This window comes from Muntiacus reevesi, chromosome 6 (genome assembly GCF_963930625.1).
Source record: "Muntiacus reevesi chromosome 6, mMunRee1.1, whole genome shotgun sequence".
NCBI lineage: Eukaryota > Metazoa > Chordata > Mammalia > Artiodactyla > Cervidae > Muntiacus > Muntiacus reevesi.
The window spans coordinates 57,931,720-57,957,713 of record NC_089254.1 but is presented as its reverse complement, the minus strand read 5'-3'; the positions used below and the strand labels follow the sequence as shown (position 1 = coordinate 57,957,713).

Sequence of the window (25,994 nt, the reverse complement as noted above, 5' to 3'; positions counted from 1 at the left end):
AGGCTCCCGACCCGTAGGTGTGCCTCCCACACAGGGAGTGTCTTCGCCCTGTCCCCACGCCCCAGAGACGGACTAAATTTGGGCTGACGGCCCGGTAGCCTTTGCCGCACCCCTAGCTGCAGCCCACCGAAAAGCTGTCGGGAGAGTCTCGGCTCGGGCGAGACTAAAAATCCTCTATCCCGTACAGCCATCCTTTGGTCTCCGGTAGCAACCCGAGCTCAGGGGGAGCGGACCGCAGGACAGCCTGTGGGTGACCCGCCGCTGTGGCGTCGACCCCGCCTCTTCAGCCTCTAAGTCCCGCCTCCACGCTCGCGGGGCCCGCCCCCTTCCGCCCGGGCCCCGCTTCTGCTTTCAGGGTCCCATCACCACCTCTTCGCGCTGGGGCCAGCCCTCTCGCAGAGTAGCCCCGCCTCTCACACTCTTGGGCCTTGCATTCCACCACCTCGCGTCCTGGCCCCGCCCCCGCGCCCCGCGGCCCCGCCTCCTGAACATCAGGGCCCGCCCCGCGCTCTCGGGTTTGAAGCCCTGGTGTCCCGGCCTAGCGCTCCGGCCCCGCCCCCACGTGCCCTCGGAGTCCGGGGGAGGGGTTGGCGCCCGCGAGGAGGTGTGGCCGTAGTGCGGGAGGAGGCGCGGGCCCGGCGGCCGGGACTTTGGCTTTGACACAGGCGGCGATCGGCGGCTGTGCCTTTGGTGCTGGGCTCTGGACCCGATTCTCGCGGATCCCGCGTCCGAGTCGGGGGTAGGACTTTTCGTTTGGACCAACGCAACTGCGGCAGCGCCGCCAGTCCTGGTGCAGCCGCAAGACTTGGTGCAGCCGCAGCGGCCGGATTTTACCGCCGCTGCCGCCTCTGCGAAGCCCTGCAGCTCCTGCCGGTTTTGGGAGAGCCACTCAAGAGTTTTCTCCAGCAGAAACAGCTGGGACGCGCGGCCCGAGGTGGCGTGGGAGGGATCCCGCGGCCAGCCACTGATCAGCACCTGCGCCGGCCCTGTCCCGGACTGGGCTCAGGCTTCGGAGCCGCAGGTGGAAGGAGGACGCCCCAGAGGAGCAGCTGAGAGGTGGGGCGCCAGGAACGGCGCCGAATCTGGTAGAGGATGATAAACCCTTTCTCTGAGCCCGCACTAGTGAGGATGGAATTCCAAAGTTGCTGGTGGTGCTGTGTCAGGAGCAGGGGGCGTGGGGATGCCTACTCCCTTTTGCCTGAGAGTTTAAATGGGAGCGACTGGAGGCGGGGAGATGGCCCCAGTGCTGGGAGAGTTGAGAGGCAAGGAGGAGAGGTGTAGGCTGGTGGGGATAGGTCTCCTTCCAGGAGAAGCTGCTTATAGCGTTTTTTGACCCTAACGTGATAAAAATTGGGCTTCACTAAAGGAAAATCCTCATGGGACGGCCCCCTTGTGTGTGTTTTCTGACATTCACGGACAGACATCAGCCCTGGACTCCTGGCTAAGAATCCCAGCTGTAGGTAGGGAGTGCTAATGCAAACTGGTTAACTGATTCAATCGATTTGTGTTTATTTGTTTTCCAGGTGGCCAAGTGAGAGGTAGTTTTGGACACTCGGGGCATGGTTATTTAATGTTTGTCCCGGTAACCATTTCATGCCCTGAATCCTGCACCTTCCCTTCTTCTGTGCCTGTGAGGTCTACTGGGCTTCCTCCCTAGCCAAAAGGCTTCCTGGACTCCTGATCCTGGCCAGCCATGGGGAGCACCCTGGGCTGCCACCGCTCCATCCCCCGGGACCCCTCGGACCTGTCCCATAGTCGCAAGTTCAGCGCAGCCTGCAACTTCAGCAACATCCTGGTCAACCAGGAGAGACTTAACATCAACACCGCCACGGAGGAGGAGCTGATGACCCTGCCTGGGGTGACGCGCGCGGTGGCAAGGAGCATTGTGGAGTACCGCGAGTACATCGGTGGCTTCAAGAAAGTGGAGGACCTGGCCCTTGTCAGTGGCGTGGGTGCCACCAAGCTGGAGCAGGTCAAGTTTGAGATCTGCGTGAGCAGCAAGGGCAGCTCGGCGCAGCACTCCCCCAGCTCCCTGCGGAGGGACTTGATGGCAGAGCAGCAGCCTCACCACCTGGCCACCGCCGCCGCTGTGCCTCTCACCCCGCGTGTCAACATCAACACAGCCACCCCGGCTCAGCTCATGAGCGTGCGGGGCCTCACGGAGAAGATGGCCGTCAGCATCGTGGACTACCGCCGTGAGCATGGGCCCTTCCGCAGTGTCGAGGACCTGGTGAGGATGGGCGGGATCAATGCCGCCTTCCTGGACAGGATACGGCACCAGGTGTTTGCCGAGAGGTCCAGGCCCCCGTCCACCCACACCAACGGCGGTCTGACCTTCACCGCCAAGCCTCACCCCAGCCCCACCTCACTAAGCTTGCAGAGTGAAGACCTGGACCTGCCGCCTGGGGGTCCGACTCAGATCATCTCCACGAGGCCCTCGGTGGAGGCCTTTGGAGGCACGAGGGACGGGCGGCCTGTGCTGAGGCTGGCCACCTGGAACTTGCAGGGTTGTTCGGTGGAGAAGGCCAACAACCCCGGGGTGCGAGAGGTGGTGTGCATGACGCTCCTGGAAAACAGGTGAGGATAAGAACCAGCAAGGGCATTGGGTATGAAGGCAGCTCTTGCATGGCTTCATCTGTGCATGCAAATGAGTGGATTTGGGGGAGGGTAGGGAGAAGGCAAGATTTTTAAATTAGTGGGCTTGAGGCCGCTGCCAATATGGTGCAGTATTCTGAGTGGCTGAGCTCTCCTGCTCCAGAATTTTCTAAATAGAGCTTTCGGGACTTGAGGTCTGTGTCTTGAACATGGTATATCTGAGATTAATTCCTAAATTTGGGGTCAGTGGAGACTGCATTAGTGTTACTGTTTTGGAAAATGTTTGACTCCCAAGACTTCATGGGGTTTGCACTAGATGAGGCTCTCAGAGCCTGGGAACTGTTGCCCTTCTGCATGTGTGAAAGAGCTAGTCAGAGTTTTTTTTTCTTGGGGGGCAAAGTCACATTTGTTCTACCAAATATGCTTATTTGTGTCCAGAAAAATCTTTGCAAAGACCAGGCATTTGCAAACACACACGCTATGTAAATATATTTACCAAAATATTGCAAATGAATCACCCTTCATTCTTTTTCCTTATTTAGCCTGAAGGTGGTTTTTAGGCCCACAGTTACAGCCCCAAATATATGTAAACCTCCCGTCTGAGGGCCAGAAAAGGCCAAGCTAACTGTATGGTGAACGTTGGCCGGATTTGCACATTTGAACATAGAAGAAGAGAGTTGTATGATGCTCTCTTATCACTGAGTGTTTACCTTATTCACAACGCGACTCTCTGTGGGAACTTCCGTTAACACTCCCTAAAACAAAACAATATTATTGTAGCAGCAACTCCCCCTGTTAGTGAAATAGTGCATTATATAACACAATCAACTTTGGGAAGGAAAGAAATATTTCTAATAGTCCCTTCCAGGGCAAAACCCCTCTGGTCCTGCTCTGAAGGGAATTGGCCCTGCCACCATTCCACACCACCCCCACCCACTACCCCACGCCCACTCCTGCCTTAAGATGCAGTATGCTTGGGACCACGCACTGGTTTTTTTGTACTGGGTTGTTGGTGACATGAAGCGAGTTCTCAGTGGGAAATCACAGTGCATTGTGGCAGAGCATCAGGAAAAACGAGTGAGGAGAGAACCAGGTCAGAGCATTTCCCTGGCACTGTTCCACTGGCGTGCTCCGTCACTGAGTGTTAGGAGCTTGCACCACTCGGGGAACGGGACCTGGGGAACCCGAATGCACTTCCTGCAACTCCACATCCCCTATTGGCATCATAACTCACTCCTTTTGCAAAATCATGTAGTACACAGGGGAGGACAGGACTCAACCCAGGAGATACTTGTGGGGAATGAGTGGACAATTGTTCTTTTCATCTGTGGCTGCATGGGTGTACGTCTGGGCAAGGAGAAGGGAGGAGGAGGGCTGACTGCTTAATTCCTATTATGAGTTTTCTTAAGGCTTAGTTTGGGGATGGAGGAGGATGAATCAGGAGCTGAAGTTACCCCCATGGGGATGACCAACTGGGTAGCCCTTGCCCACTTACCATGACAGAGATTTTTTCAAGTGTGGTCTCTGGAAACCAGCATCAGCAACTGCCACAGGAACCTTGGGTTTTCCGCAACCTCTGGGTGGTTCTGATACATAGTAAAGTTTGCATCCTGTTGTACTGTGTGTTGGCAGTCACCAGCCCCAGTCCTGTGGGCTGCTCTGTGAACATTTTCCCTGAAGTGTCTTTTCTGACAAGTGCGGTGAGTCCAGGCAGTGCTTTCTAGGTATATTTTCTTTGATGGTTCCAATCATCCTTGTAGTTATTCAACCATGTGATGGTCCTTCTGGACAGAGTTTGAAGGGCTTACTCAGGTTCTAGAACAGATGAATGTGAAGGGTGGAAAATGGGAGAGTGAGCAGAAAACAGCCGACTTCAGAGCGAGCTCCAGTCTGCAGTGCGGACCACGGCAACCAGAAGCACCGACAAAGAGTGGTAATGCCCAGTGAGGGATTTGTCCTGGTGTCTCTTTAGATTTGCTAGAGGGGTGATGATTTGTTGAAGACCGTTGACTACTTTCCTCAGGTGAGAGTTCAGGAAGAGCTTACCCAAAAGGGTGAGCTTACCCAGAAGGGTGTAGAAGAGAGCATCTGGGAGCCACTTTAAATGTGACCCATGTCGCCATCATATTTCTCACACTTGGCCACATCTGTTGTCCTGTGGGTTGGTGTTTCTTTTTGCCTTTCATGATGTGTTCAGTGTTCTGGGCACTCTAAACACCTTGTTAGTGTTTGGTAAACCTGAAGTAATTGGCTTAGGGCCTGACTCCCTGCAGAACTGGAATGGGTCCATTGGTTTAGGGCACTGAAAGATGCCTGGCTGTGACAGAGTAGATCACATGTCCTCAAAACAGCTGTGCACATTCTCCAGGAGCTGTGTTCATCCTGATTCACAAAATTATCTTACATTCCAGTTGATCCTTTTATTAGCAAGAGGAAAGAAATTTAATTTGAGCAACAATGAATGCAGGTAATTTTGGGGATGCTCTTTACATATATATATATATATATATATATATATATATATATATATATATGGGATTCCTTGGTGGCTCAGACGGTAAAGCATCTGCCCACAATGAGGGAGACTGGGTTTGATCCCTGGGTCGGGAAGATCCCTTGGAGAAGGAAATGGCAACCCACTCCAGTACTCTTGCCTAGAAAATTCCATGGATGGAGGAGCCTGGTGGGCTACAGTCCATGGGGTCGCAAAGAGTCAGACACGACTTCACTTTCGCTTTCATATATATATACACAAACATATATAATACATATATTGTAAGAGTTATGTGACTTTTGAATGTGCCTTTGTATTTTCACAGTTTTCTCAGTAACTCAGGGAAGTAGGTAATGCATGCTTTTATTGAGTCTCCATCTTTGAGTAAGGAAACTAAAACCAAAAAGGTTAAGTGACTTGCCTCTATCCCACAGCTCATTAGTATGTCAGCTGGAACTAGGGCCCAGAACCTTCTGACTTTAGACCTGTGCTCTTTGCAAGTGTGCTGTTTTATAAGCACCTTAATTTTATCCTGCCTCTTGTTCAGACAATCCACACTCTGCCTAACCAGGGGCATTTGCCAGATTGTGTACTAGTCCTATTTTCGTACATTAAATTCATTGTAAAGGAAAAAATAAAAGAAAACCCCCAGCTCCACCTTTTCATGTGTTAAATTGGTGAAATTCCTTAACTTCTCGACGTCTCTGTTTTTCCATATGATAAATGTAGCTAATGTAAAACATACACATACGCAGAGAGAAACACAAACCCTTGGGCACATTTTTTGCAGAGGGAATAGCTGGCTCTTGTTTTCCTCTCTGTGGGTGTGTGTGTATTTTCTTAGACTAAAACTTGCCTTGCTGAGACTGTAACAGGATAGAGTCTTTTCTGGCCCTGAGATGCTGCTGCCTTGGTGGACAAGTGTGTGTGTACTACAAGAAATCATGTCTTGCACATGCAGCCTGAGATAAAGCAGAAAGCTCAATAATCACACGATTACCAGGAACCTTCAAGGATGTCATGTTGTGGCACAGAACTGACAGGCTTCATCAGATTCCTTTGCCAAGTGTCAGTCTTAGGCAATGTTTTTCCTTGTTTTCAGGATTTATGGAGCAAGACTAAAAGAGGAATGCTTCTGCAAAATACTCTTGCAAAACTTGATGGTAGCCCACATATGAAATGAAGATTGTTTATTTTTTTCTCTTCCAGTTTTATTGAGATATAGTTGACATATAGCACTGTAGAAGTTTAAAGTATACAGCATAATGATTTGACTTACAGATGTCATGCAATGATGACCACAATGTTTAGTGAAAATCCGTCATCTCGTGTAGGTGCATAATCAAAGAAATAGAAAAAAAACATTTTTTCCTTGTGATGAGAACTCTGAGGATTTACTCTCCTAACAACTTCTGTGGGTTACTTGCAGAAGTGCTAATTATGTTAATCATGTTGTACATTGTCTCCCTAGTACTTTTTCACCTTTTAACTGGAAATTTGTATTTTTTGACTGCCTTCATCCAACTTCCCCTCCCTCTATGCCTCATCTCTGGTAACCACAAATCTGATCTCTCTCCCTAGGAGTTTTTGTTTTTTTGAAGTAAACTTGACTTATAGCACTAGGTTAGTTCCTGATGTGTCACATAATGATTCAATATTTCTGTACATTTCAAAATGATCACCATGATAAGTCTAGTTATGATCTGTCACTGTGCAAAGATACTATGTGATTATTGATTGTATTCTCCACACTGTACTTGTGACTCACTTCTTTTGTAATTTGAAGTTTCTACCTGTTAATCTCCCTCACTTATTTCTCTTCTCCCCCCCTTCCGCTCTGGCAACTGTTCTCTGTATCTGTGACTCTGTGTTTAGCCATGTTTGTTAATTTGCTTTGTTTTCTAAATTCCACATATAGTAGTAGTAGTTTAGTCTCTAAGTCATGTCCTACTCTTGCGACCCCATGGACAGTAGTCTGCCAGCCTCTATCCTGGGGATTCTTCAGGCAAGAATACTGGAGTGGGCTGCCATTTCCTTCTCCAGGGATATTCCACATATAGTGTTTGTCTTTTTCTGTCTGACTTATTTCTCTTAGCATAATATCCTCCAAGTCCATCCATGTTGTTGCAGATGGCAAAATTTCATTCTTTTTATGGTTGAGTAAAGTTCCATTATGTGTGTGCACGTCTATATGTATATACAACATCTTTATCCATTCATTTATCAGTGGGAACTTAGGTTGCTTCCATATCTTGGTTATTGTACACATCGCTCCAATGAACATACAGGTGCATATATCTTTTTCTTTGGATCTGTACCCTGGAGTGGAATTGCTGGATCACATAGTAGTTCTAGTTGTAGTTTTTTTGAGGAACTTTCATACTGTTTTCCATAGTGGCTATGCCAATTTACATTCCCACCAACAGTGCACAAGTGTTCCTTTTTCTCACATCCTTGTCAACATTTGTTATTTGTGTCTTTTTGATGATAGCCATTCTGACAGGTGTAAGGAAATATCTTATTGTGATTTTAACTTGCATCTCCTGATAATTAGTGATCTTGAGAAGGTTGTTTGAATTTTACTTTTTGTTTTTGTTGAGGAACTGTTCAGTTTTGAACAGTCCTTTTGGTTTCTGAAAGCACAAGCACTGTAGGAGCTGACAGATAATCTCCAGAAGAAATAAGGAGTTTAGCATCCCACTTGCACATTTCCCCAGGGTCTCCATCAGAAGGTGATGTGTGTGTCAAAGTCTTGAGCCTTGTAATGGTCTGAGTCTGTTTTCTTGCCTCATGTTTGTTAGTGGTGTCAAAACACAAGGTGAATTAGTGCATGACAGCATGCATTCCTTGTGAAAAAAGGGATTTTAGTTTGTCAGACTTGATTAATAGGCTCAGTATAGACACAGCCCGTCTTGTTGTTTGATTCATTCATGGAAAAACATGTATTGAATGGCTGCTATGTATATGTATATGCTAAGTTTGGGAGTCAGACTGGCCCTGTTTTTAAACCAAGCTAAGCAAACGTGAATCACCTTTTATGGCTCAGCCTCAAAACATTTGGAAAAATCCATACATTTTATCAGAAGTGACTGAGTAGGACTGATACTGGGTTGAATTTCTTATACGAGTAATGGGCTCATCCTAAGGGACTGAAGTTGGTGGATGCAGCCAGACATACCATCTGGGGGCAAAGTGCCCAGCAGTTGCCTTAAAGTAGAAATTGTGAAATCTATTTTGATAGCTGTGGAAACGGAGGCTCAGAGAGATTAAATAGCATCCGTGTGGCCTTCAGAAACGAAGATGTTGGAATCAGGTTTTGAAGGCAGGCATTTGTTTGATTTCAGAGCAGGGAACGGAGGTATCTTTTCCCAAATTCCATGGCCTTGACTGACCCTCACCCACCTGCTCTTTCCTCCCTCTCTTGGGCCTCAGGCTGGCCAGGCATCAGAACTTTACCTAAACTCTCAGGCCTCTGGAGACCTCTGCTCCCTTCCTGTTTTTGTTCCTCTGAAGGACAGGGCTTTGGGCCAGAGGTGGAGCACTCCAGAGGGTGCCAGGTCCCCCCGCCCCCTTGCACTGGGACCCTCAAATGTGAGTCTGCGACCTTGGCTCCACTCCAAGGCCGAGTTCCGGTTTTCTGAGCCAGGGAGCTCTGGGTTTCCAGAGAGAAAGGTGGTCAGTAGTAAGACTGCTGAGGATTAATGAGAGAAGAGGGTGTGAATGAAGGGAAGGCCTGGGGTGGGCAGACACAGGGCTTATTGCACCAAAGGAACAGCTCTTCCTTTGGTCATTCCAGAAAGCTGGGCCCGCTGGGATCTGATTAGTAGTGGGGGTGGGGGGGTGGTATGTGTTGAAAGTATTGATTCTTCCAGAAGATATTCATTCCTTTATTATTTATTCATTCAACAGAAATTTTTTGAGCTCTCACTAAGTACCAGGCTCTGGTAATAAAGTGTAGGATAAGACAAAGCCAGTGCTGTCATGGAGTTTGCATTTTAGGCAGGAAGACAGACAAGTCAGTACACAGATAAATACCTACAGATAGTGGTGAAAGCTGAGGGTGATGGAGGCTTGCTGAGTAGATGGGGGTCAAGGAAGCCTCACCTGAGAAGCTAAGGAGCCAGGCATGGAAAAAGTTGGAGTTCCTCTGCTTCACTGGAGGAACCAGCAGGTGCAAAGGCCCTGAGAGAGCTTGCTTCAGACATAGAGCTGGAGCTCCGGGCTGGGAAGGTGGCTATGGTTGCAGCGGGAGGCAAGGCCAGGTGGGTGGGGCCGCAGAGGATTAGAAGCAGAAATTGATGAATTAGCTGTTATCAGAGTGTTCTGTCTGCTGGGGGGGTCTCTTGGAGTGTGTCCTAGGAGTTGACTAAGTGAGGCTATTGTAGAATACAGGCTGAACAGGATGGTGACAGGAGAGCAGAAGTGGGTGGCGAAAAGAGGATCTTTTAGAGACAAAAACTGAAAAGACTTGCCTGTGTTTTGGATATTGTGGAGATTAACTGGGTAGATTCCTAGAAGACAGTCTCAGAGGCATTTAGGAAATCTGGAGGCTGACTCACATGCCTCTGCGTTATGTCGGCATGATGCAGCTTGGTGACCTTACCCCTCCGTCTGCTGTTGCCTCACTCTGGACAAGTGTGGGATCTTGGTCCACAGTAGATGGAGAAAGAGGCCATGAGGTCCTCTGTGTAGACCAGGTGCTGGACTGCACCCCATGGGCCAAGAAAGAGCCCGGGGACAGTGACAGAGACATCAGTGGATTATTGGACAAGGATCTTACACAAAGGGTCCTGGAGCAGCACAGCACCTGGTGTGGCAGACTGCGGGGCAAGACGAGAGCGATCTTTGGTACTTCGGGGAGAAGGAGGCTACCGTTATAGGGAAGAATTGAAGTCAGGTGGGCTCATCAGTTACCAGGGGCTAGTTAAGTCCCATAATTAAGAGGATTGGGTAGACATGTGAGTGAAACAGATTGGTCGAGCTGGGATATACAGAGCAAGAGAACAGTTATATCAAATGGCCTAACCATGTATTTGTGCTGTGCTGTGCTGAGTCATGTCCAACTCTTTGCAACCCCATGGACTGTAGCCCGCGAGGCTCCTCTGTTCATGGAATACTCTGTTCGCAAGAATACTGGAGTGGGTTGCTATTTCCTCCTCCCAGAGGATCTTCTTGAACCAGGGATTGATCCCACGTCTCTCATGTCTCCTGCATTGGCAGCCAGATTCTTTACCATTGTACCACCTGGGAAACCCCAAAAGACATTGACAGAAGTTCAATTCAACGTGGATTGAATCTAAGTGCACTTGCCTAGTGAGGTCAGAGGCACAGGGTGACGTCAGGGAGCTCAGTCTCACAAGGAGACACATTCCCAGGTACTTACCGCGTCCATGTCCGTTTGGAAGAAAGAGGTCAAGCTTAAGCTCAGGGGTCTGGTACCTGTCTGCCTGGCTCTGGAGGTGGATGGAGAACTCAGCATAGGGAAAGGATGTGGGGACAGGATCAAGGTGGTTGGAAAGGAATTAGTCTGGAGGGGAGGCCAGGATCTGAGCAGCGGGAGTGGTGGCCCTCAGGGTGAAGGTGACTATCAGCAGCTCCCCATGCAGCCATCAGGTGAGGAGTAGGAAGTCAGCCAGTTCCTGACTTGCACAGACTCAAGATGTGAATCGTTCAGACGAGGAGCTCCATGGTAGAGAATAGCATTGCAGTTTGTGTTATTTTTATTTCAAAATGACCTAAACTTACAAAAGATTTTATCCCAGAGTTCTTAACAGTCCCTGCCAGTAACAAGATCATGCATTTCACTGATATGTGACGTGTTCCTCATGGACACGCTGGTCTTTGTGCTGTCATGTACGGCTGAGTGGAAATTCCACACCTGTGACTCTTTTCAAAACATCCAGGATATTATGCAGAAATGCCCTGCTCTGCTTGCAGGCTTGTAGTTCTCAACAGAGATTTAGGAACCTAGAAACTTGCCTATCCTATTCCTGATGACTGTACACAGGCCTCATCTGGACAGCAGTTCTTATTGTAACGTTTTAATTGACAACTGCCAAACAATTGGACTCCAGCGGATAGGAACCCTGAGGAGATGTGCTCAGAGTAAGCAGTTCTTTATTGAGAAGCCTTAACTCCTTCTACTAAACTACTGGGGAGAGAAACCCTGAGTTTTCTTTGCTGAGTACAGCCCTCTACCTCTATTGCTTTGTTGTTTGTTTCCAACAAACCCTCCTTTCTAGTGAGTTCTATTTTGATTCAGCCATTACCTGATTAAGCTGTTAATCTGGGCCTTCAATTACTTTATCTAGAGACTGCTGTAAACTCCTGAAATGCGATGCCGAAGCCAAGAGAATGTTGTTACGTGGCCACTTTGAAGGTTGTGTGTGTTTGGGGTGTGGTTTTATTGTGCTGCAGGCATCTGAATCCTACTTGCTCACCCAAAAGCTAGAGAATGAAATCAGTACTTGGTCTTTCTCAGCTAATACAGAAATCTTGGTGTCTTTTAAAACGGGAGATGTCAGGTAAAATTGCCGTTTTTAAAAATACTGATCCAGTTATCTATTACAAAAAAAATTTCTCTAGAATGTGTTTTGATTAAGCAAATTGAGTGTGGCTTAAATATTTTTGCATTCTCTCTTTTCTTATATGAGGAAAAAGTAAAAGTTTTAGTGGCCTCTCAGTACCAGTGATTGGGCTTCCCATGTGGCTCAGTGGTAAAAAAAGAAAAAATCACCTGCAGGAGATTTAAGAGACTCAAGTTCGATCCCTGAGCTGGGAGGATCCCCTGGAGGAGGAAATGGCAAGAGTACTCTCCGGTACTCTTGCCTGGAAAAATCCTATGGACAAAAGAGCTTGGTGGGCTACAGTCCACAGGGTCGTGGAGAGTCAGACTCGACTGCCAGTAGACTCGGGGCTTCGTCTTTCTGTGTTTGCTGGGTCGCCTCTGTAACTGCAGTTCATTGTGTCATTTTACTGATGAGTTCTTTGCAAAGTTGTAAAGTCATTTTTAACTTGAGGACTCATTTTAAATGTCAAAATACTGTATGTCCCTCCTCCATATAATGGTAATTGTGTTCAGTGTCCACAACTGTGGAAGCAATAGTTGTATAAGAACAAAAACAATGATAGTAACACTGATAGTTATTGTGGTTGATGTCCAGGGCTAAGTAGCTTTCCTTTGGGTATCATCATCAGTCTTCCTACACATGCAGAAGTGACGGCTCAGGGAGGTTGAGTAATTTTCCCCAGGGTCACAAAACTTTTAGGTGACGGGGCTTGGATTATAACCTAAGCAATTAGATTCCAAGGTGTGATGATAAAGTACTTAGTTCACTAATGCTTTTCCACAACTTTGTGTTTTATTCATCACCCCAGCCTTTTTACTAGACTAAGTGCCCTCTAACCAACTTGGTTCGAGTTTCATAGTCATGAGCTTTCATAAGTATGCTGATGACGTTATCATCATGTGTGTATATCCAGTGTTTCTTTGTTCAAAGTGGAGCAAGGATATTTGCAAAGCAGTCTGAGTGTGGAATACTATATTTTTACAACTTTTCAGTCTTTTACAATCAGCTTGCCCACACCTGTTTTTACAACAGTTTCTTCAAACAATTTGCCTTCATAGAAGCTTTCCAAACATTCATCTTCCTTTTCTTAGAAGCAACTTCTCTTTCTGCTCAGACTCCTGTTTCGACAGCCGATGTCACAGTTAGGAGACCATGGCAATATGCACAATGGGCATGAGCAAGTCTGGGGACAGACCCAGCTGAACCTGGGTGAGCACGTGAGAAAGGGGAGCTCGTCACCTGGGAGAACGCAGTGTGGCATGGTGCTCAGCTCTCAGCGTGTTTGATGAAGGGAATGAGGACAGTCTGCTGAGTGGATCCCTTGGGTAGGGGCTGGTTAGGAGAATCTCTTTTGTGTTTTTAAGGACACTAGTACCTGGCCCAAGTTACATTACTTCTGTAGTCTAGAGACTGTATTTGCTGTGGATATATTGGGTTGGCCAAAAAATTCATTCAGGTTAATGATTTTTTTTTTTTTTTTGGCCAACCCAACATATTATAGACCCCTGGCGGTAACTGAGGGTTGTTACTGATAGACTATTATTTTTTCTAGATTGACTCAAAAATATAAGGCCAAGAGTTCATTGCTCCAATTTCTTTCCCCGATTTTTTTTGCCATTTTCAGAAATACGAGGTGAAGGAGTAATTAGCTTTTAAAAAATTTTTTTACTTAAGACCTGGAGTAGTCAGCCTTTTCTTCAGTGAGGTAGAGAGCCTGCTTATGAAACTCACTAATGTGAGCGGGGAGGGATTTAATAAGCAGGTAGACTGGAGTCAGTGGTATATAAAACATCTTCCCGAGTTTGTAACTCTGCACCATCTTTTTAAACTGTTCTAGATTTTATGTTCAAGTTCGATTTTTAAATTCATGTTCATACATGTGAAACTGTGTCAGACACTGTTGTGTCACAGTACTTACATGCTGGGCTCTGTTAAATGCCAGGCAGGACTGTTTGGAATGGATTTGTAACCTTGAATTGTTTTAGTTTTGTTGCTTCCAATATTGACAGTAACAGTGCAAGTAATATTTGGATAGTGTTAGTTACGGAGAAGGCAATGGCAACCCATTCCAGTACTCTTGCTTGGAAAATCCCATGGATGGAGGAGCCTGGTAGGCTGCAGTCCCTGGGGTCATGAAGAGTCGGACACGACTGAGCGACTTCACTTTCACTTTTCACTTTCATGCATTGGAGAAGGAAGTGGCAGCCCACTCTAGTGTTCTTGCCTGGAGAATCCCAGGGACGGGGGAGCCTGGTGGGCTGCCGTCTATGGGGTCGCACAGAGTCGGACACGGCTGAAGCGACTTAGCAGCAGTAGCAGCAGCAGTTTCAACTTAAATATTGTTGGAGTTTCAACTTGGAAATACAAGTTGCTTCTGTCCGTTCAACTTTTCAGTAATTGAAGAGCATCTGAAACTCTAAGACAGTTGTTTAAAATGTTACTATTTTACATATGTTACTGTATATGCTTCCATACTACTTTCCATTCATCTCACTCTCTCCTTCCTCTCCCTGGCCCTTGTCCATAAGTCTGTTCTCTATGTCTGCATCTCCATTGCTGCCCTGAGAATAGGTTCATCAGACTCCAGGGACTCAAACTGGGGTTCTGTAACAACCTAGAGGAGTGGGAAAGGGTGGGAAGTGGGAGGGAGATTCAAGAGGAAGGAGACATATGTACACCTCTGGCTAATTCATGTTGATGTATGACAGAAATCAAACCAATATTGTAAACCAATCATCAATCAATTAAAAATATAATTAAAATGTTACTATTTGCAACCATTTATCTAACCTATGAAGACCAGGAATTTCTTGATCTACCAAAGCAAGATGTAAAAATAAACCGGGTAATGAGTGAAAGATAAGAATGTGTGATCACCATAACCCCTGATTTCACGTACAGTATCTGTGTATCAAAGCAACTGTGGCATTTTTCTTGACTGACTATATACTGAAATGTATTCAGTTCTTCTGAATCACGAAAGTCCCTTCCAACCCTGAGGGTTTTTGTACAGAGAGGGAAAATGGTCACTATTTCTACCAAATGTCCTTCAATTCAGAACAGGAAAAGTAGTTGTTTTTGCAGGTAAGATTGTATTAGTTTGCTAGGGCTGTCATATCAAAGGAGCACAGATTGGGCAGCTTAAACAAAAGAAATTTATTTTCTCACAATTCTGGAGCCTGGAAGTCCAAGATGTCAACAGGGTTGGTTTCTCCTTGGCTTGTAGATAGCTGTCATCTCCCTGCGTCTTCACGTGGTCTTCCCTGGGCACCTGCCTGTGTTCCAATTTCCTCTTTCTTCCCCCTAATATTTATTTATTTGGCTGCATCAGGTCTTAGTTGGGGCATGCAGAATCTTTGATCTTCATTGCGGCATCCAGGGGCTTTAGTTGTGGCATGTGGGATCTAGTTCCCTGATCAGGAATCGAACTCAGGGCCCCTGCATTAGAAGCACAGAGTCTTAGCCACTGGACTACCAAGTAAGTCCCCAAATTTCGTCTTCTTAAAAGGACATCATTCTTATTGGATTGGGGCTACTCTAATGGCATCCAAATGCAGTCACATGCTAGAATACTGGGGATTAGGACTCCAACATATGACTTTTGGAAGACCTGATTCAGCCCGTAACAAGAAGTGGGTAAGAAAAATTGCTCAGGAACTTCCTCTTTGGCTACTTGTGAGGAAACCTGTTCCTCTTGGTTTTTCCTGGGGCAATGATGATTTCAAGTACTTGTTTAACAAAGAGTTTAGAGCTGGAGAAAGCTGCCTTGGAGTTACTGGAGTGACAGTCTACTGGACAAGAGAAATGGCTTTCTGGCCGGGTCATAGCAGGTATGCACCAGCAGTTAGGGACTAGGATTTGTTTCCCTTGAACTTCTCTCCTTCCAACTTGCCAGTCCTCGGTTTTCTCCTAAAATGCCAGCAGTGACCGAACCTTCTACCTACCCCCACCAAGGCAGCAGCTCCAGTTTGCCAAGTTCTCTTCTTGCCCTTGGCTACAAGTAATGGTGACACATGAGTTGGTCTGCCCTTCAGAATTTTAGTGCCCTTTAGCATTGCTGTGGAGGGGCGTGATTCAGAGGGAATCACCTTCAGCTGTCCCGGACTTATTGTTAAGCATCCCAGTCATGGGCTCCCCTGTTGGCCTGTGTTTCCCCTCCCGTTACAGTCTCTGTTGTCATTGCCTGCATGATACCTTCGGCACTCCCAGACTGTACATACAACCTAGTTTCAGCACAATAACACTTCGGAATTTGTGGAAAGGAGAAATGACCCCTGGCATCTACTATTTACTTTGCCCCATGTGCTGTTGCTTAGCCTTTTATATTCATTAACTAATTTAATCTTTGCACCATCCCAGTGAGGCTGGCAAAGTATTCCCACCTTACACATAAGGAGCCTCAAATAATTTAAGTAAACTTGCCTGAGCCACATAGTTGGTGGGTGTAGAGCAGAAATTCAAAGCTGGGCAGAATTACTCAGAGCCCAAACTCATTTACATTCAGATGCAGAGAATCCATAAACCTGGAGATGGCACCAGGGGGTTAAGGAAGGGGACATTTCTTTTCTAAACATTTTGTATCTAGAAAATGTGAGAGACAAGTTTCAAAGGGGGTACTTTCTGGAATGGGTCCCAGCTGGTGCTTGAGGAAGTCATCCAATTCCATCATCCAGTGAGGTCAGGGTGTGGGGCTTTGGGGACACAAGATTTTTTAAAATTGAGGTATAATTTCCATACAATGCAATTCACCCTTTTAAAATGTACAGTTTGGTTTTTAGTATATTCACAAAGTTGTGCAGCCCTCAGCACTGTTTCTGAGCATTTGTATCACCCACAAGGAAACTCCATACCAGTAGTCACACCCTTCCTCCCAGCCCGAGGCAACCACTTATCTACTTTCTGTCTTTGTGGATTTGCCTGTCCAGTTCATTTTATATAAATGGAATTATATAATATTTGGTCTTTTGTATCTGGATTTTTTTTACTTAGATTCATCCATGTTGTAGCATGTGTATTTCTTTTTTATGGCTGAATAATATTCCATTATAGGGGTGTACCTCATTTATGCCTGCAATGTAGGAAACCTGGGTTCAGTCCCTGGATCGGGAAGATCCCTTGGAGAAGGGAATGGCAACCCACTGCAGTATTCTTGCCTGGAAAATTCCATGGAGAGAGGAGCCTGGCAGGCTACGGTCCATGGGGTCGCAAAGAGTCAGACGTGACTGAGCGACTAATACTTTCATTTTCTTTACTCAGTCATCAGCTGATGGACATTTAGATTGTTTTTACTCTTTAGTTATTGTAAATAATGCTGCTATGAACTCTTATGGACAAGTTTATGTATGACATATGTTTTCATTTTGCTTGGGTATATACCTAAGAGTGGAGTTGCTGAGTCACATGGTAATTCAATGTTTAACATTTTGAGGAACTTCTAGACTGTTTTCCAGAATGACTGAACCCTTTTACACCCCTACCAGCAATATCTGAGAGCTCCTCTTTTCTGCACATCCTCCCCAACATTTGTTATTCCTTCTTTTTTATTATAATCATATTAATTGACATGAAGTGGTATCTTGTTAGGGGTTTTAGCTGCATTTCTCTAATGACTTGTGATTTTTGGCATCTTCTCATGTATTTATCGGCCATTTATACATCTTCTTTGGAGAACTGTCTGTTTAGAGCTGGGACACCTGTTCTCAACGCTTGTTTCCAAGCTGATAAAATATAAGATGGCTTGGTGCTGACTCCCTTTTCACTCCATATTTCCCCTCTTCCTTGCTTCTTAGTCACAGGATCATTATACCAGAGCCTAACCTGGAATAATGGTTTTGTAACAGAAAAACTGCCTGTCATCCTACAGAAACAGTCCCCCTATTGAAGAAGGAACCTGGAGAATTCCATTTGGCGTGCTTCATTCCATATTCTACTTGGAGCAGTCTGGCTCCACTGCAGTTGTAACACTGTCCTTGAGAAGTACTTGGTGTCCTTTGATTTTCACGTTCAAGTTACGCGTTTTGGATGGAACTTTAGTGCTTGTTTTACTTTTTCCCAAAGTCAAAAGTAACGTATGCCAAGATTTGCTGTGAAAGGTCATCCGGGTATGCGTGCGTGCGTACCTGAGTGCTCAGTTGTGCCTGACTCTTTTCAACCCCATGGGCTGTAGCCCACCTGGCTCCTCTGTCCATGGAATTTTCCAGGCAAGAATACTGCAGTGGATTGTTGTTTCCTACTCCAGGGGATCTTCCTGACCCAGGGATCACACCCGCGTCTCCTGCATTGGCAGGCAAATTCTTTACCACTGAGCCACCTGGGAAGCCAATTTGGAGATTGTTGCTGTTCAGTCACTCCTTTGTGTCCAACTTTTTGCAACCCGTGGACTACAACATGCCAGGCTTCCCTGTCCTTTACTGTCTCCTGGAGTTTGCTAAGATTTGTGTAAGCTTTTCTTCCTAGGAGCAAGCATCTTTTAATTTCATGGGTGCAGTCACCATCTGCAGTGATTTTGGAGTCCCCAAAAATAAAGTCTGTCACTGTTTCCATTGTTTCCCCATCTGTTTGCCATGAGGGCTTCCCAGGTGGTGCTAGTGGTAAAGAATCCACCTGCCAAAACAGAAGACGCAAGGTTTGATCCTTGGGTTGGGAAGATCCCCTGGAGAAGGAAAAGGCAACCCACCCCAGTTTTCTTGCCGGAGAATCTCATGGACAGAGGAGCCTGGTGGGCTACAGTCCATGGGGTCACAGAGAGTTAGGCACAACTGAAGCAACTTAGCCACATTTGCCATGAAGTGATGGGAGCAGATGCCATGATCTTAGCTCTTTGAATGTTGAGCTTGACGCCAATGTTTTCACTCTCCTCCTTCACCTTCATCAAGAGGCTCTTCAGTTCCTCTTTGCTTTCTGCCATAAGGGTGGTGTCATCTGCATATCTGAGTTTATTGATATTTCTCCCAGCAATCTTGATTCCAGCTTGAGCTTCATCCAGCCCTGCATTTTGCATAATGTACTCTGCATATAAGTTGGATAAGCAGAGTGACAGTATACAGTCTTAACGTTCTCCTTTCCCAATTTGGAACCAGTCCGTTGCTATATGTCCAGTTCTGACTGTTGCTCCTTGACCTGCATACAGATTTCTCAAGAGGCAGGTAACATGGTCTGTTATTCCCATCTCTTGAAGAATTTTCCACAGTTTGTTGTGATTTACACAGTCAAAGGCTTTAGTGTAGTCAGTGAAGCCGAAGTAGGTGTTTTCTGGAATTCCCTTGCTTTTTCTATGATCCCACAGATGTTAGCAATTTGATCTCTGATTCCTCTGTCTTTTCTAAATGCAGCTTGTTCATTTGGAAGTTCTTGGATCACATACTATTGAAGCCTAGTTCATGACAATATCTGCAAATTCCAGAATGCTGGGTCAGGAAAGAACCTTGGAGGAGCACCTCCCACAGAACTGAGTCCCCCCAGACAAATGATATGTATAATGTTTATTTCCTTATTCTTTTGAACCAAGCTATAGAGTGTTGAATCATTAGACTCTTCAGTTTATGGCACCCTATCCTCCTTCAGTGCTAGGTTCCACTTCTATTTGGTTTTATTTAAAATTTGTCTTTCCTTTTTCATCTCTATCCTCATTCATTCCCCTCCCATAGATTCAATGCAAAGTGTTCAGTATATGTCCTTAGACACATCTTTAAAAAATGTAACAGTTTCATCTACAAAAAAAAACCTGTGTTTTTATGGTTTCAAGCTAGTTCTTTGCTTCTGACTGCTGCTTAATCATTGGCCACGTGGATGGGTAGGTGCTCCATGTATCTGTCTATCACCAGTTGATGGAAACCAGGCTGCCTTGCGCTTACTGCTACCGATGAGGCCACTATGGCCTTCACATACTTTTCCGGCCATTTGGATTCCCTCTTTGGGGGACAGCTTTTGCCCATATTATAAAATTTGAAGTTGCCTCCCCATCCCCAGTTGTTTTGAAATGTTCATGCACCTTCTAGATGCCAGTCCCTGTTTTGGTCTCAGAGATTGCAAAGCTCTTCTCACACTTTATCACCTTCTGTTAACTTTGTGGTGCCCTACACACAACAGAAATTCTTAATTTTGCTGTAGTTAAATCTATCAAGGGCTTCCCTGGTAGCTCAGCTGGTAAAGAATCTGCCTGCAATGCAGGAGACCCCAGTTTGATTCCTGGGTTGGGAAGATTCCCCTGGAGAAGCGTTAGGCTACCCACTCCAGTATTCTTGGGTTTCCCTGGTAGCTCACACAGTAAAGAATCTGCCTGCAACGCGGGAGACCTGGGTCCAGTCCCTGGGTGGGGAAGATCCCCTGGAGGAGGGCATGGCAACCCACTCTAGTATTCTTGCCTGGAGAATCTCCATGGTCAGAGGAGTCTGGTGGACTATAGTCCACTGGGTCCCAAAGAGTTGGACACTACTGAACACCTAAGCACAGCACAAATCTATCAGTTCCCTTTTGGATGCTATCTAACAAATCCATCTTACCCCAGTTTCACTCTTATATTTTCTTCTTAGCTTCTCAGTTGTGTAGTTTTATCCTTCACATTTAAATTTTCACTGTGTCTGGAGTCTATCTTTGAGTAGGTGTGAGGTACAGATACAGTTGTTGTTTTTTTCTAGTCCCAGCCACCATCAACTTGTTCTTTGCCCACTGATTTGTCCGGGACCTTTGTTATCCTTTGTCATATGTGTGTATCACATTTGATATGTGGCAACTCCCATGCTTGAGTTTTGTTACCACATTGTTAATATTGTGGCATCTGGTCAGGTAACTCTCCTTGTGTTTTTCGGCTTAAAAAATTCCCTAACTGTAGAGAACAGGAGTGACTGCCTCAGCTCTGGATTCCTGGGGCGGTGGGTGTCTGATCCCGACTGCAGGCGGCTGTGAGATGAGAGCCTGGCCACTGAGCCTGGCAGGGGATACGGGCTCCAAGGGTGGTGCCAGTGAGGAAGCAGGCATTGAGCAGATGGGTCGGGCCGTGGGGACCGTGGTCTCACTGGGACCACTTTCCCTGGGTCGGGCCCAGGCTCTGAGAAGCAGTTGGGTCACTTAGGAGGGGTTGTGCCATTGCCTGATCCTGTCTGGGGGGGAGGACGGATGGATGTGGTGTGTGGGTGGGTCCTGTGGAAGGGGCAGGAGCATCCACAGGGCTGCTCCCCATGTCAGGCTCTGATCAGAGGGGCAGTGAAGAGTCCCCCTTTTGTGCAGGCTCCTGTCATCTCCTGCACCAGCTGTAGGCTTCAACCCTCTTCCCACACAGTACAGGCGCAGGGCCAGAGTTGTGTCTGGTTTGCACCATCCTGCACACCCGCACACGACAGGCGCTCACCAACAACACTGAGAAGAAAAGGGAAGCAGGCAGAGTCTGGGAAGGGCTTTGGAACCAACTCCACTGGGAATCCCGCCCATTATTAGCCTTGCGGCCTGGGGCAGGCTGCTTAATCAACTGAACTTTGCCTCTTTGATAGGGCCTGTAACAGGGCAGACTGGCTCGTCAGTGAAGAGGGTAAGAGGTGTATATATAGCCCCTGGGCTGCACATGGTAGGTGCTCAGTAAGTGGGAGTTGTCATCTGGGGGTTATCTCACAGGAAAGCTCTCCAGTTCATTAAGCATGTCTTCTGCCAGGTTGTACCAGGCATTCAGGCAGAGATGAATAAATGACCTAGCCGCGCCCTTTGATGAGCTCACAGTTCAGCAGTGAGATAATTACAAGCAGACAATAGCTGACTAATGCTGAGATCAGGGTGTAAACTCCAGCTATGGAGGATACATCTTTTAGCCCAACCTGGAGGTCCTCAGGAGGCTTTCTAGAGGAGAAGAAGCCCAACTGAATCTTGAAAGGTGACTGAAGTTATTAATAGCTGAGGAAATAAAGGTAGAAGGGCATTCCACACAGAGGGACTGGGAGGAGCAAAGCCTAGAAACAGGTAGCTAGTACATGCTGGAAAAAAAAAAAAAAAAAAAAAAAACCCAAACAAACAAACCCTAAACATTTAAGTTTTAGAATCAGTTTAAGTTTCTCAAATATCCTTTTGGAATTTTGATTGGAATTGCATTGACTTTACAGATGAAATTTCAGAAAATCTGATATCATTGCAATGGTACGTCAACCTTTTCTAGAACATCTATATTTTCTTCATTTAGTTACATTTTCTTTTGGAATTTTTAATAAAGCTTAACATTTCTCCATGAAGGTCCTGTGCATTCTTTGTAAGGTTAGCTCTTTTGATTTCCTGTTTTTAAAATTTCCAGAGAATAAAGTTCTAGTTTTCTTTGTTAGTCATTCCAGTTTTTAACTGCTCTTATTATCACAATACTCTTCCTTTACCTACATCCCTTATTTGTAATTTATGTCAATTTTTCTAAGTCTTTACTAGTAGAAGGTAAAAAACAGCCTGTCAGAACCTCTCTGAGGCTCTCTCTGTATGTTTGGAGACCTCAGTTCAATCTCCTTCCACCTTATATTCTCACCCTGAATAATTTTATTTCGTTTTGCCTTTCTCCATGATTTATATTTTTCAAGCATAAATCAATTCTCTGGCTTTAAATCACAGGTTGTCCTTATATGAGTAGATATACAAATATGAGCATGCCTGGTGTAAGAACCAAAACACAGCTGCTGGTTTATATAAAAAAGCAAACAAAAGTTCCCAAAAGTAGTGGCCATAAATTATAAAATGTCTAAGTTTAAAATTAGTTTTCTTTGTGCAGAGCAACCCTTGAAGTGAGTCAGACTTTATGTCAAATTTGAAATTAAAGAACTCGGAATTATCTTTTACAGTTCAAATATCATTTATTGAGTCTTATTTTTGCAAATCTTTTTGCTTCTCACGTGTCCATAGATTCCTGCTTGTCTGACCACAGACAAATGTCTGTACATGCCTCCACCCACAGAGCGTCTGGGTATGCAAGAGTTATAAATATACCTATCTTTTAAATAGATCTTTATCTTTAATGTTAATTGCATCTTTGCTTCTTCCACTTTCTCACTGAGTAAGTATGGTTGGGAAGATCTGTATGCAGTTGGCTACACACTGCCTTCTAATTATTTGCAAGCTCTTCTTTATGGTTAGTATCAGCCAAGCTGAATGATAGTGGCATCTGATTTCACCTAAAAACAACCCAGGTGGAAGTTAGAAATTTTCTTTTTTCCCTGGTTTCCAAATAGCCTGGTGGCTGCCCCCATGACCTTGGTCTTTTGCATGGTTCTAGGCCTAACTGTGAAGTTTGGTTTTTGGTGTCCAAGGAGGGACACCATAGTTTTGATATGAAACATACAAAAAATATAAATAATACTTGGGCCCTTTACCCCCTCTTGTCAATGCACTTTGCTTTCTTGAGGACTCAGAGCACTTATATCTTGATGTCCTTCTTTTAGATCTCTCCCACCTCACACCTTCTGTGCTTGGAAAATTTACTTCCTTATGGACTTGGTGGGCAGCAGAGTCCACCACCCATGGGGAAAGCTGGAAATACAAAGGCTTGCTTCCCTAGCCCGCTTTGCAGTTAGGGCCTGGACTCAGCAGGTCAATGTGTCTAATCTCTGAGTTGGGAGCCAGTGGCACTAAGAGTTCAGGAACTATGAAGAGGTCACTTTGTAATCTATAAAAATGTCGAGTCTCTATGTTGTACATCGGTAACCAATGTGATGTTGTAAATCAAGTATGCTGTGCTGTGCTTAGTCGCTCAGTTGTGTCCGACTTTGAGAGAATCCCCATGGACTCGAGCCCTCCAGGCTCCTCTGTCTGTGGGGATTCTCCAGGCAAGAATACTGGAGTGGGTAGCCATGCACTTCTCCAGGGGATCTTCCCAACCCAGGGATTGAGCCCAGGTCTCCTGCATTGCAGGTGGATTCTTTACCATCTGAGCCACCAGGAAGTCCAAGAATACTGGAGTGGGTAGCCTATCCCTTTTCCAGGGAAACTTCCTGATCAGGAATTGAACCGGAGTTTCCTGCATTGCAGGCAGATTCTTTACCAGCTGAGCTACCAGGGAAGCCCAAAACTATACTTCAGTTTAAAAATTAAATATCTATTCACATCTAAACTTCAGACAAATTTTTATGTTTCTTTATATAAAGAAGGAAGAGGGGAGTTCCTTGGAGTCCAGTGGTTAAGACTCCATGCTTCCAATGCTGGGGGCCAGGGAGCAGGGGGAAGGAGAGAAAGAGAAAAAAAACATTGCAATTAAAAAAAAAAGCTCCCTCTGGCCACGGGGACAATTTGCTCAGGATTGTGTCTCTGGGACAACCGAGAGAGTGTCGCTAGTGGCAGGGAGTGATGTCCAGGGCTGGTGCTGTCCACTGCACAGGCTGCTGTGTCAGGATTTCCATTGCAATAGTGGGGTCCTTACTACCTTAGTTCTGGGTCGGGTTTGCTTCTTGTTCCTGATTGTACAGTTCTAGCTCTTTAATATCCTTTTAATGAACTACTTTTCTTCCTAATTCAGCCAATGTTGGGATATGTAACTCCTGGACCCACTGGTTTTAAAACAATTTAACCAATGAAAGTTGCTCAGTCATGTCTGACTCTGCGAGCCCCATGGACTATACAGTCTGTGGAATTCTCTAGGCTAGAATACTGGAATGAGTAGCCTTTCCCTTCTCTAGGGGATCTTTCCAACCCAGGGATTGAACCCAGGTCTCCCACATTGCAGGCAGATTCATCAGCTGAGCCACCAGTAGTCTCATATGGAAGTATAACCTATAAACTCAGTTAAATGGGGTCTGCTCACAGTTAGGGGCCCAGAAGGGGTCCCCACTACACAAAGTCCTGGACATGTTGAAATCCACTGCCCTGGACATGTCGTGATCCAGGATCAGTCACTACCTCCCTGCCCGTGTTACCCAGGCCCTGTTCTCTGCCAGAAGACCCCTGGACAAACAGAGGATGGCATTTGCTACTGGTTCTTCATGGTCTGTAATTTCAGGCTCTTTGTGTGCTGCCCATTCTAAGACCCTGGGCTTCTCTGCCTTCTGGTTGTTCTCACCAGGTGAATGGTGACATACCTGGCCCCATGCCTGGACCCAAACCTTGCACACGTGTGGACATCTGGATCAAAGGACATTTATTATATGTCCCTCTTGAGAGCCGTCTTCAAAACACAAATTCATTTATAACATTTTTAAAAACTTAACAACTGACTAATCAGGAAGGGCTGAAATTCACCCTCACTTGTAAAGAAGGATGTGTTTTATAGGAGGGTCTCTCAACCTTGAAAGTTCTGAATTTACAATTTTTTTTCGTTTTGAGGTTATCGTAAATTCATGTTCTAATGACATTTTGAGCCAGGTGATCCTTAGCTGTGAGGGCTGGCCTACAAGGTGTTTATTGACATCTCTGGCCTCTACTCACTAGATACCAGGAGCACCCCCTACCCCATGTATGACAACCAAAACTGTCTCTAGATGAATATCCCCTGGGAGACAAACTTGTCCCTGGTTAAGAGTCACTGCTCTAGAGGCATTCATAAAGGAGACACCAACAGCAAATGTGACCACTCTGGGGACTAGGGCCCAGCCTGATGTCTTTTCCGTGACTTCATAGCAGTGCTGGATCCTGGGGCCCAGGCTAAACAGGGAAAAGGGGAAGTCACAGGGGCTGAGAGGCAGACTATCCTGTCCCAGCAAGGTTGAAGAAGTGTGGGTGACTTCTTTTAGCTGGAGGGCTGGGGGGATGGAGGCTGGTCATGTACAGTTTTAGCTGTGGGGCGGGTAGAGTTTTAGCTGTGGAGCAGGTAGTGTGGATGAAGTTGAAACAGAAGATGTAGGCTGAGGAATAGAAGGCGAGGCTGAGGAGGTGAGGCCCAGGGACTGCTCTGTACCCATGCCCCTTGTTGGGCTTCTGAGTAAAGGGGAAACTCAGAAATCACAAATGGACCCACCTCCCTGGTGATGAGGGTGAGCCCAGCACGGGTTGAGTTTGGGGCTGTGAGAAGGGCAGGGAAGCTGAGCAAAGACCCCACGAAAGGAAGTTTCCCAAAGAGGATCAAGCCAAGCCTTCTCAGCGTAGGTCAGTGTGCTTGCTTGATGGCAAATTATTTCAAGAATGGCCTGGAGAAGCCTCCCTCCCTCACACAGCCCAGAACAGAGCAGAAATTTGGAAGGAGGAGAGAAGAGGTAGGGCCCCTTATCCCTGGGCCTTGTTTCATGTTAGAAAAATCAGGTCTCATGGGAGCCCAGTAAATGCAGCAAGTTTTCTTATGCAGTAGCTATTTGAATAAAATTTATTCAAATTACAGAATACAAAAAATATTAATATTTCTGTTCAGATGCTGGGAGGTACCACTGTTACAATTGTGAACATATAGGAAAAACATT

General features: G+C 46.0%; 1 protein-coding gene across 2 annotated transcripts in view; it reads left to right on the top strand.

The window, feature by feature from the left end:
- Positions 1–633: 633 nt before the first annotated feature.
- EEPD1 (endonuclease/exonuclease/phosphatase family domain containing 1) overlaps positions 634–25,994 on the top strand; it is a 123,033-nt gene continuing 97,672 nt past the window's right edge. The window contains exons 1-2 of one of the 2 annotated variants that reach the window (XM_065939828.1): positions 634–1,056; positions 1,524–2,577. In XM_065939828.1, the coding sequence (XP_065795900.1) occupies positions 1,694–2,577 (884 nt within the window). In that variant the 5' untranslated portion in view covers positions 634–1,056; positions 1,524–1,693. Of the gene's footprint in view, positions 1,086–1,523; positions 2,578–25,994 lie in introns of both variants that reach the window. The other variant, XM_065939827.1, reaches the window with a different exon arrangement.